This window comes from Alexandromys fortis, unplaced genomic scaffold (assembly GCF_014885135.2).
Source record: "Alexandromys fortis isolate MF-2015 unplaced genomic scaffold, M_Fortis_MF-2015_v1.1 scaffold_143, whole genome shotgun sequence".
NCBI classification, from domain to species: domain Eukaryota; kingdom Metazoa; phylum Chordata; class Mammalia; order Rodentia; family Cricetidae; genus Alexandromys; species Alexandromys fortis.
In genome coordinates this window covers 3,028,697-3,040,112 of record NW_026068044.1, presented here as the reverse complement: position 1 = coordinate 3,040,112, position 11,416 = coordinate 3,028,697, and the positions used below count along the sequence as shown (strand labels likewise).

Here is an 11,416-nt window from a genome sequence, read left to right as displayed (position 1 = left end):
GTAGACCAGGCTGGTCTCGAACTCACAGAGATCCGCCTGCCTCTGCCTCCCGAGGGCTGGGATTAAAGGCGTGCGCCACCACCGCCCGGCTAGAATATTTTTCTTATCACCACCTGAACAGTTTGGTGTAGAACTGTTTATAGTATTTACATTATACCAGCCATTATAAATAATCTAGAGATGATTCGAAGTGTGCCAGGAGTTCATAGGTCGTATGCAAATACTGCACCATTTTGTTTAAAAGACTTGAGCTTCCATGGAGTTTGGTCTCTCCAGGATCCAGGAGATCCCATCCACAGACTGAGCGGTGACCGTGTGGAATCTAGGCAGACACAGGAGCCAAGGCTTCTTTGTATTTATTTATTTCTTACGTATACAACATTCTGCCTCCATGTATGCCCACACGCCAGAAGAGGGCACCAGATCTCATTACAGATGGTTGTGAGCCACCATGTGGTTTCTGGGAATTGAACTCAGGACCTCTGGAAGAGCAGCCAGTGCTCTTAACCACTGAGCCATCTCTCCAGCCCCTCCAAGGCTTCTTTGTAATAATAACTTACAAGCTTTAAAATATTCCTGAGTCGTTGCTTTAATGGTATCAGGTTGTTAATAATATTGCAACCTAGATTATGTTTTCTCCATAAGAGCCTCTGCTTTTTTAATCTGACCTTTGAGAACACATTGAATCAATTCTGGTAGTAGTTAGAGTGTAATTAGGAAATTAGCCACATTCAGAACTACGGTGTATCTGTTTCTGAAACTTCCTGTGTTTGTCTTCCTGTCTTCTCTTCACCGTTAATTCGTGGAAGCCGCCCACTTTGTGCCTTAAACAGAGTAAACGGAGAACTGCTCCCCAGCCACAGTAATTAGAACATCAACAACCTCGGTACTTCAGAGAGACTCACCAAGCACACACAACCTCAGTTAGATGTCATGGAGAGGGGTGTTGTTTTCTCTAGAGTCGAGTAGCTTCACCAGGAGGGACAAGGGCCGGCTGTCATGTGCGACCCCCTGAGTAACAAAGCGACGCCTGCATCTCTTTCAGAGTTCCCTGAAGAGAAGAGGCAGCCGGGAAGGGTACAAAGAAAAGAAAGCCGCTAGTCAGGTAAGCGGAGGCTCTCATGCCGGGGCTCTTACCCGAAGAAGGAAGCCACCCCGTTCTGAAAATCCTCTTTGCCTTTAGGACGCTAAAAGAAACGTCACCTGCCAAGTCATTGGATTTCGCCCAGTCTTTTCAGGGTGGACATTTTCTTAGCCGCACACACCCACAGCGCTGTCCTTTTGTCTCTCTCGCTCTGAGAACCTGCAGGCTCGTTAGGAATGAGAACAAACTGGCTTGGTGGGAAACTGTAGTAGTGAGGGTAGTCCAGGGTCTGGCAGCTCTCCTAACTGCCAGAAAGTTGTGTGGCCTTCACAGTCATTCACATAGTGTCATAACCCAGCCACTGGGTCATTTATATGTCATTGTTTCGTGAATGTGTGTGCTTTTAATATGTAGCTGAACAGTGCCTCACGTTTACTGGAAAGTAGAGCTTTCTAGCAGGAAAACTGAGAAAATTCGGCACTCTTTTATATCCAGGGTATGTATTCTTCAAGGCCGTTTTTTTGAAGTTGCCTCTGGATTCCTTTTCTCTTTCTAAAATTGCTTTTCAAGAGAACAAAGGTGTTACTGCTATAGTTTCAGCAGACTCTAAAATAGCAAGTCGTAATGAGAGGGACACAGTGAGTCAGGCTTACTAAGAGGCTTCAAGGGCCCGTATACACCATCCTGGAAACTCCCCGTTTCTGATTCCCTCAAGTATTAGTTACATTTCCATTGCTGTGATAAGAACACTATGGCCAAGGCGACTTGCGGAAGGAAGAGTTTATTTGGACTCACGGTTCCAGAAGGACCAGAGTCCATCACCATCGAGGTAGTGGGAGCTTGGCAGCAGGCAGGCAGGGTTGCTGGAGTAGCGCGCTGAGCGCTCACATCTTGAGGCTCAGGCAGGAAGTGGAGAGATCAAACGTGGATGGCTGAAGGCCTTTCCAGCCTGCCCCCGGTGGTGCACTTCCTCCTAAGCCTCACCAAGCAGTGTCACCAATTAGGGACCAAGTGTTCAAATGCTGGAGACTGTGGGGGACATTCAAACTCCCACACCCTGGTTCCCGTGTCCCCAAGAAAATCAGAATCACTGGAGGACTCTGCACAAGCCTGATTTCTTCCATCCTCCCGCAAGTTCCCCCAGTGTCATTTGAGAATCCATTGATCACAGGAAAATTGAAGGCACCCACTGCTGGGTGTCTCTAGTATCCTGGGTTTAGAGTGTGTCTCTTGCCCGGCAAAGGGGCTGTTTCCTCAAAGTGCAATTGCTGGCTGGTGAAGCTGTCGGGCATAACTTGCCTAGGCACAGGCGCTGTAGATCCACGGGTGTGTGCACAGGCAACCCGTGCTGTGTGGAGTAGCTCCACGCACTCTGCAGGGCGATTGAGAAAGGAGCTTCTATTCAGCAGAATGGTGGAATGGAACGCCCTGGGAACTGCAGGTCGGCAACCAAAACCCAAAGGAAGCCGGCACCAAGGCGTAAGGTAGGCACACGGGCAGCTGGCTGCTGGGGTGTGGGCTAGATGGCAGACTTGCAAGCCAGAGAATATATACCGGCAGCGATATATTTTTGTTGCTTGACAAGCCTTTCCGGCCACTGGTGATGGTGCTGGTCCCCGTGCGTTTCGACCCCGCGCCATGCTTGCCCCTTCTGCCCGTAGTTGGAATAGTTTCCCTTGGAAAGATGGGTCTGACGTGTGCTTTCGTGCTGTGTCTGGAGCTAGCCATGGGCTCCTGAAACTCAAGCTTGTGACTCCAGTTTAGGATTCTACCTAGATCCCTCCGCCAGAGTCTTGGCAGAGTTCCGGAGACGTCTCTGGTTACGTGCCAATAACATAGCTGCCAGCTGTTTGAGCTGCGCCTCAGAACAGGCTGAGCTCAGCTTCCCTTGGGTAGAGGGACCCCTCCTTCTCTCTCCTGGGCCTCACAGACTAGTGTGGGTCCTGCTTCAACTACAGTGACATGGGGAGGGGGACCAACTCCTTCACATCCTTCCTTCACCTATCAGGTTTCAAGGCTCTCTCTCTCTCTCTCTCTCTCTCTCTCTCTCTCTCTCTCTCTCTCTCTCTCCTCCGCCCCCTGCTTTGGTTTTGGTGGCCGGTCCTGTAGTGTGCATGGGTCTTGGTAGAGTTGGCAGCATGCTTCCTCGTTTGTCAGAGCGCCTGCTGTTTGTATAGTTGCTTTCTTCAAGGATAAGGAGAGCGGACAATGATGAATCCTCAGGTGGCCCGCAGCCTGAACACCCTTCCAGCCCTTTGTGGAATCGCTGCCGTGACTGTCCCTTGGTCTAGGCTTAAGATGGGGACAGTGGTGCTGGGGATGACGTGGAGGAGGAGGAGGAGGATGGAGATTGGTGTGAGGTCCAGGTTGTCTAGAAGGCAGGTGACTGCAGGAGTCAAGGACATTCTGCTTGCATAAGCAGATGATGGTTGACTCTCGTAAGCTTCAGTCTCAGAGCCTTCGGGGATTCCCCTTTCCCAGTCACTTGGTTCACCTCTGCCCCAGGAGAGATTGCAGAGAGACCCTGATCTAGGCTCCTGTTTCAAGGCGATTGCTTCCAGAGCCAGGCAGGACCCTCCCTGGCCCTCTGATGCCTCCCTGGCCCCTCTGGTTTATGGCAGATGACCCTGCACCTCTCTTGGTCTGGCCTCTTTGAGCTGCAGGCAGGAAGCAGGCAGAGGATGAGATGGTGTCTGTGTTTGAATGGCATTCTCAACAGTCGTCCCCCTGAAGGGTTTGTCTGCGCGGAGGTAGGAATGGGGTCACTTGGGCGGTTCTGGCCAGTGGGCACACTCAGGTTACCCAGTTAAAGATAGACCGAGTACTTCAAGTTCCTGCATGTAACTCCTAAAAGAATGTGGTTACAAAGTATTTACAGCCTGTCTCCATTGATAAGTACTGTAGCTTCCTTTAAGCAGAGACTTGTCAGTGTGTTTGGATTCTGTGTGCACCTTCGTCTAGCAGGAAGCTGGGAAACTGATTTTCATTGTTTTGCTTTAGAATGTTCTGAGAAATCCGGGCTGCTGAAAAATGTATGCCAATCACTGCTACTCAGCAGACGTTCAAGAGACAGTGAAGGAATGAACGAGGGAAGGAGCAGGGGGTGCTTCCTTAGTGTTAGGATTGAGTGTGTCCTTACAACCTGCATGAAGACCTGTCTGAGAAAGTCCTGTCCAATCCCACAATCTGTGAACCCATTTCTGCCTAGTGGTTAAAAGAGTAGAACATCCAGTCCTGGTGGCGCACACTTTTAATCCCAGCAGTCAAGAGGCAGAGGCAGGTGGATCTCTGTGAGTTCAAGTCCAGCCTCATCTACATAGAGAGTTCTAAGAGAGCCAGGGCTACATAGAGAGACTCTGCCTCAGAAAACGAAACATGCAATCTGTCTCAAAAACTAAAGAAATATGGCAGGTACTCTTACTTTAGTCTTGGAACCCTTTTTTTTTAAATTTTTATTTTATTTATTTAATTTATTTTTTGTCTGCCTAACGAAGACTAAATCCTCGGAGTGGAAGTTCTCAGAGTTTGAAGACTGTGACGTGTATAGATCACTCTCCACATTGCTCAGAGGGTGTGTGTTGGGGGAAGAGGCCCCTGAGGACAGCCATGGAGTGTGTCACTCGTAGATCATGCAAGGTCCCCAAGGGTGACTGCACGCCATGCTTTCTTCTGCATCTTCCCGGTCACTCAGGTCTCCTTCCATGAGTTTGTGCTCAGGGAGACATGGGCAAGCAGCAAGCTGGAGGCACCAAGGAAGCCGTTTCTGTGTCTTTCTACCAGATGGCTTTGTGCTGCCAGGATGTGGCAGGGCAGCTGCAGCTCTCTGAGACCAAGAATGTCATTAAAGCCGGCGGTGGTGGCGCACGCCTTTAATCCCAGCACTTGGGAGGCAGAGGCAGGCGGATCTCTGTGAGTTCGAGGCCAGCCTGGTCTCTACAAGAGCTAGTTCTAGGACAGGCTCTAAAGCGACAGAGAAACCCTGTCTCAAAACAAAACAAAACAAAACAAAAAACAAACAAAAAAAGAATGTCATTAGTCCTCCTGGATGGTGCATGGTGGGAGCACTGCAACCGGTCAGGCAGGGAGCACAGCAGCCAGTCAGCCATGGGGGAGCACAGCAGCCAGTCAGCCATGGGGGAGCACAGCAGCCAGTCAGGCATGGGGGAGCACAGCAGCCAGTCAGGCATGGGGAAGTACAGCAGCCAGTCAGGCATGGGGAAGTACAGCAGCCAGTCAGCCATGGGGGAGCACTGCAGCAAGTCATGCAGGGAGCACAGCAGCCAGTCATGCAGGGAGCACAGCAGCCAGTCAGGCATGGGGGGAGCACAGCAGCCAGTCAGGCATTGGGGAGCACAGCAGCCAGTCAGCCATGGGGGGGAGCACTGCAGCCAGTCAGGCATGGTGGGAGCACTACAGCCAGTCAGGCATGGGGGAGCACAGCAGCCAGTCAGCCATGGGGGAGCATGCAGCCAGTCACTCATGGAAGATTGACTTGTTCCATCACATGGGTGACAGCCTGGGCAGCAGCAAGTCTCAGAGCTGGTGTGAGAACTTCTTCCACGTGATGAGGGAGCCCTTGCCGACATCACCCCTGCCCCTGTCGATCTTTTGGAATTTATGAGGCTGATCAAACAGGGCTGCTTTGTGAACGTCACTTTTCTATTTACTGAACACAAAGAATAAGAGTTTCTTAAGGCCAAGGTAGTACAGATTGCTTCAAGGCCTGGGGCCCAGGCTGAAAAGGCAGTTGACTTTCTTAACCTCTGCCAGGCAAGGGCCACGATCACCTGCCTTGGGAGCCCTCTGAATTCTCTGGTACTCTGCTGAGAACCACTTCCCAGGTTTGCAAACCCTTAGCTTCTCTTTCTTTGGTCTCTGTGTTTAATTTCCTGTAGTTACAGCAACTAGAACAGAGGACGGAAGAAAAGGCCCTGAAGTGGTTCTCGTTCACTCGTGGGTGTTCTCAGTGTGTGTTCTTCCGTAGGACCTCAGCTTTCAACACCCTGTGATGCCCGCTGTCTCCCTGTTCTGTCCTCGTGTCCCTCCGGGGTACTTGAGGAAGGAGACATGCTAGGGGGAGATGAGTTACCCCTGTTCATGCCCCTCAGCTAGTCCGTGGAGAAGCTCTGCCCCAGCTTCACACTTGTCCTGGTAACAGCTTTCAGACAGTCAGACACACAAGAGGTTTATAGTGGCCGCAGGGTGGATGTATATAGCTCTGCCACCAGCTTGGGTGAGGGATTTTGATGATTTTTTTTTTTCCTGGGTCCTGACAGTGAACCGTATTGGCTCTACAAAGTTACCAGGGGCCACCATGTTACTGACATATCTCGTACTTCATTTAACTTTCTCCTTCTTCACATATAACTTGTGTGGCTTTTTTTTTTTTTTATTTTAGTTTTTCAAGACAGGGTTTCATTGTAGCTTTGGAGCCTGTCCTGGAACTAGCTCTTGTAGACCAGGCTGACCTCAAACTCCCAGAGATCTGCCTGCCTCTGCCTTCCAAGCGCTGGGATTAAAGGCGCGCGCCACCACCGCCCGGCTACTTGTGTGGCTTTTATGTTCATGGTCCCCCCCCCCCCACTATCAGTTCAGTTTCTTGACAAAACAGTGAATCATGGGTCTTCCCTGGGCCTGATCTGCAAAGGCTCTGGGCTCACTGCTGCTTTGTCATGGCTCCTGTCTCTCCAGAAGACAACAGCACCAATAAGAAGAAGGACATTCGTGAATGCGTGTGTGCATGCGTGCATGCGTGCCTCTGTGTGTGTGTTGGGGTTGAGGTGTGAGGGATCAGAAGACACGCATTCAATCCTTTCAGGTAACACTCCCTCGGGCTGTTCTTGCCTGGCAGGATGACAGCGCGGACCTGAAATGCCAGCTTCAGTTTGCCAAAGAGGAAGCCTCCCTGATGCGCAAGAAGATGGCCAAGCTAGGCCGGGAAAAGGACGCGTTGGAGCAGGAACTGCAGAAGTACAAGTCCCTCTACGGTGACGTGGACAGCCCCCTCCCCACAGGGGAGGCGGGTGGGCCCCCCAGCACCCGGGAGGCAGAGCTGAAGCTGCGGCTGAAGCTGGTGGAGGAGGAAGCCAACATCTTGGGCCGGAAGATCGTGGAACTGGAGGTGGAAAACCGTGGCCTCAAAGCAGAGATGGAGGACATGCGGGTTCAGCACGAGCGGGAGGGGACAGGCAGGGACCACATGCCAAGCATTCCTACCTCACCCTTCGGGGACTCGCCGGAGTCCTCCACGGAGCTCCGCCGGCACCTGCAGTTTGTGGAGGAAGAAGCCGAGCTGCTGAGGAGGTCCATATCCGAGATCGAGGACCACAATCGGCAGCTGACCCACGAGCTGAGCAAGCTCAAGTTTGAGCCTCACCAGGAGTCGTCAGGGTGGCTCGGGGACGGCGGCGTAGCTAAGGGTCCCGGGTCGAGCGTTCCCCTGCAGGAGGAGCTGAAGTCAGCGTGGCTGCAGATCGATGAGCTGAGCGGGAAAGTACTGAAGCTGCAGTTTGAGAACCGGCTGCTGCTGTCCAACGTCCAGCGGTGCGACCTTGCTGCACACCTGGGACTGCACGCACCGAGTCCTCGAGACAGCGACGCGGACAGTGATGCCGGCAAGAAGGAGAGTGACGGGGAGGAGGGCCGCTTGCCGCAGCCAAAGCGAGAAGGCCCTGTCGGCGGCGAGAGTGACTCGGAGGACATTTGCGAGAAGACCTCAGGGTTTGGGAGCGGGAAGCCTTCAGAGGCGAGTGAGCCGTGCCCAGCAGAACTCTTCAGAGTCCGGGAAGACACCGAGTGCCTGGTGACCATAAAGCAGGAGGCCCAGCGGCTTGAGCGGACAGTGGAGCGCCTCATCGCCGACACAGACGGTTTCATCCACGATTCAGGCCCGCGGGGCAGGGGATTGGCCTCGCCTGGGGTCCAAGGTGAAGGTGAGGGCAGCCAGAACGAGCCCCACTTGTTGGAGACCATCAACGCGAAGATGAAGGCTTTCAGGAAGGAGCTGCAAGCCTTCCTGGAGCAGATGACCCGGATGGTGGACGGTCTGTCGCCCTTATCCCACCTCACAGAGTCATCCAGCTTCCTCTCCACCGTGACTTCTGTGTCCCGGGACTCCCCCATCGGGACCCTGGGGAAGGAGCTGGGCCCAGACTTGCAGGTAAGGGAGCTTGCGACTTCGCCTCCCTGCTCGGTCTCGTTCTTCCTCCTTCTCGCTGGCATTGCTGCTCTGGGGCTCGCGCTGCTCACGGCTGCTTGGTTTTGATTTCAGACCCGCAATGTACTAAAGCCTCGGCGTCAAACAAACCTCTCTTGGTTGGTTTCATTTTTTTTTTCTTTCTTTTAATTTTGTTTTGTGAGTTCCTTTTCGTCTCCTTGTTCCTTCCCCTGTTCACTTTTAATTGCACTGCGATTCCTGGTTTAGAGGGCCTTCTGTGACCAGGCTAAGCCCAGTGGAGGCGCTAGGGACCGATGCAGCCTTCCATTGTTCCCTCCTTGGTGTCTCAACCTAACCAGCCACCCTGACGAAGAAGCTATGAGGAGTTTTAAGACAAAGCACAACTCCGGTCACAGTCAGGACACTTAGACTCAGTAACTAGCGCCCGGCCCCCTCTGGGTTTATTGCCAGAGGGACCAGTGCAGTTCTGAGAAGTCTCAGACATCCCAGCCCCACCTACTCCCTCTGGAAGATAACCCAGGATGGGGGAGAGGAGCCGGTTCTGAAAAGGCTGGTTCCGATGGAAAACCCCGCTGCCACTCGCTCCTGCCACCCTCCCTCGCCAAGGGGAGCAGCCCTGCAAAGGACCACTTTCCCAGGCTTCGCCTTGGGTGCATGGCCCAGCTGCCACCCTGGACTGTGGCTTTGGCTGCTCAGCAAGTAAGGAAGGCAGAGCCTCTTCCCTATGTCCTTCATGGGTAGTGTGCTTGTGTCCCCATTGCATGCGTCTCAGAACCCCCCCTTCACCCCGCTTTCCGTGTTAGCGCATCCTTTACCTCATGCCCCGTTTGTTTCAAGTGTTTTAAGTTGATCCTATTCATTCATGCTTTACTCTGTCTGGTAGTTTTTTTTTTTCCCCATCGTCTGCCGACTTTTGTTTTTCCCCCCCGACTCCTTACCTTCCCCTTTGTCTTTCGTTCCTTTTTTTTTAAAAAAAAAATTCAAAACAAAATACATCTCACCCCCTTTGTGCACTTAACAGTCCAAATTGAAAGACCAGCTGGAGTGGCAGCTCAGTCAGGATCCAGGGGACGAGAGAGAGGGCCTGCGCCTCCGAGCCACTCGGGAACTGCACCGGCGTGCTGACGGGGATCCCGGGAGCCTTGGGCTGGGAGGACAGAGCTGTCTCGGCCTAGAGGTAAGCGAGCTGCTGGGTTCACCGAGTCTCCTTGCCTTCTGTCTCCCTCCCCCTTCTCACTGGGTGTCTCAGTGTGAAATTTCCTACCCATGGTAACGCTCTGAGGTTAATGTTACAAGAGGATGTGGAACCCAGTAGAACCTTCTTGAATCAACCAACATCTTTTTTTTTTTTTAATATTTATTTATTTATTATGTATACAATATTCTGTCTGTGTGTATGTCTGCAGGCCAGAAGAGGGCACCAGACCTCATTACAGATGGTTGTGAGCCACCATGTGGTTGCTGGGAATTGAACTCGGGACCTTTGGAAGAGCAGGCAATGCTCTTAACCACTGAGCCATCTCTCCAGCCCCCTCAATCAACATCTTTGCGTTGAAATAACTAGGGAGTGTATGTAGTTGTGTGTGGTTAACTTGTGTAACACGAGTTCTAATTGGTCTAAATGAAAAACTCGGAGTCAGCCATAGGGGTGAAAGCTGAGGGACCAGAGAAGCAGAGTGGCCAGCCACTAGAGTTCTTACCTCTACCAATGCTCAGATCAAAAGGGTGGTCCTCTCCCCATGCATCCTCAGACTCCATCCGTCTCTGTGAATCCTTAGACTGCCTGCGCTCCTGGCTCTTCCCGCCTAATATTCCTCTTTCCACCCAGCCCTATCACTCCCTTCTCCCTGGTGCTGGAATTAAAGGCCTGTGATTCCCAAGTGCTGGGATCACCTTTGTGTGAGCTCTGTTTCTCTTTAAGATTCAATCTTGTGTAGCCCAGGGTGGCCTTGAACATGAATACTGGGCTTAAAGGTGTGTGCCACCATTGCCTGGCCTCTGTGGCTAACTTGTGGCTTAGCTCTGCCCTCTGATCTTCAGGTAAGCTTTGTTATTGCATAAACAAAATATCACCACAGACTTGCAACTCTCCCGTCAGCTGGAGTGATGGCTAACTGGAGTATGACCCCCCACCACACACACACACACACACAAACACCAATAGACCCGTGGGTGCCTGGAGGTGTGATGAGACATATATTTGCCCTGGTTTAAGCTATGGTCACTACTAATAACACTAATGGCAGCCAGCATTGCTAACAGCAAGGAGGGAAAGGAAAGTTCACTCTATGAAGACAGCAAGCAGGTGTAACATAGATGGCCTGCTGTTGGCACGCCACACTTCACCAAACCTAGGACAGGAAGATGTGTCCTAGCCAGCATGCTCTAAGGTAGAAGTCGGGAACTCATCTCACCTGCTGACTCCCCGATGCAAACGCACAGAAGTTAGCAGCCAGGAGATCTTACGGACAGCCAGACTTAGAAAGATCGACATTCCTGTTGCCTGTTCACCCCAGAGTGCACTGGCAGGAGGCTCCCTGTGGGCCCTGGGCTCCCCCCCCCCCCCCCCCCGACTTTGCCCCTGTGTTTCCCATTAAGCGTGCCAAGAGATTCGCTCGTTAGGAGCACGCATCGTATAGGACGTTTCACGTGGAATGTGCAGGGCACCTTAAAAATAGTGCTGAGTGAGAAGTGGCCAAGCACGGGCACCGGTCGGGTTTCATACATCAATGAAACCAAGCCTTGAGCCATAGGATTGAGTTTCTGGGTCAGGTCTCGCTTGCTCCTCCTCTTTATCCCCTTTAATCGCCGAAGCGCACGGCATCTGTGGTCCTTCATGCCTCAGCTGTGAAATACCAGTCCCGGGAAAACTGCGTGGTTGGGTTCGTGCCAAGCATTTGTGCATGTGTGGACCTCATCTGCCAAGTCTGAAAGGGACGGTGGGAAAAGTGGCCAGGACAAAACGGAACGCACCGGAAGTGAAGTCGTGGTCCTAGAGTAGTTGCGGGGTTCCATTGTCTTCGCGGTTCCTGGGTAGTGGAGGGCCACAGGGAAAAAAAGCAATCTCCCTTTGCTTATTGTGATAGCGATGCCATGTTCTTAAGCCTGGGGCTAATTTATAAGCTGCTTTTTCTCTGGACTTGGTCAGAAAGTTA

General features: G+C 52.2%; 1 protein-coding gene across 2 annotated transcripts in view; it reads left to right on the top strand.

Moving 5' to 3' along the window:
* Positions 1–2,233: 2,233 nt before the first annotated feature.
* Positions 2,234–11,416, top strand: part of Mtcl1 (microtubule crosslinking factor 1) — a 49,568-nt gene continuing 40,385 nt past the window's right edge. The window contains exons 1-3 of one of the 2 annotated variants that reach the window (XM_050166217.1): positions 2,234–2,568; positions 6,936–8,243; positions 9,283–9,438. In XM_050166217.1, coding sequence (XP_050022174.1) covers positions 2,503–2,568; positions 6,936–8,243; positions 9,283–9,438 — 1,530 coding nt within the window. In that variant the 5' untranslated portion in view covers positions 2,234–2,502. The remainder of the gene's footprint in view (positions 2,569–6,935; positions 8,244–9,282; positions 9,439–11,416) is intronic. The other variant, XM_050166218.1, reaches the window with a different exon arrangement.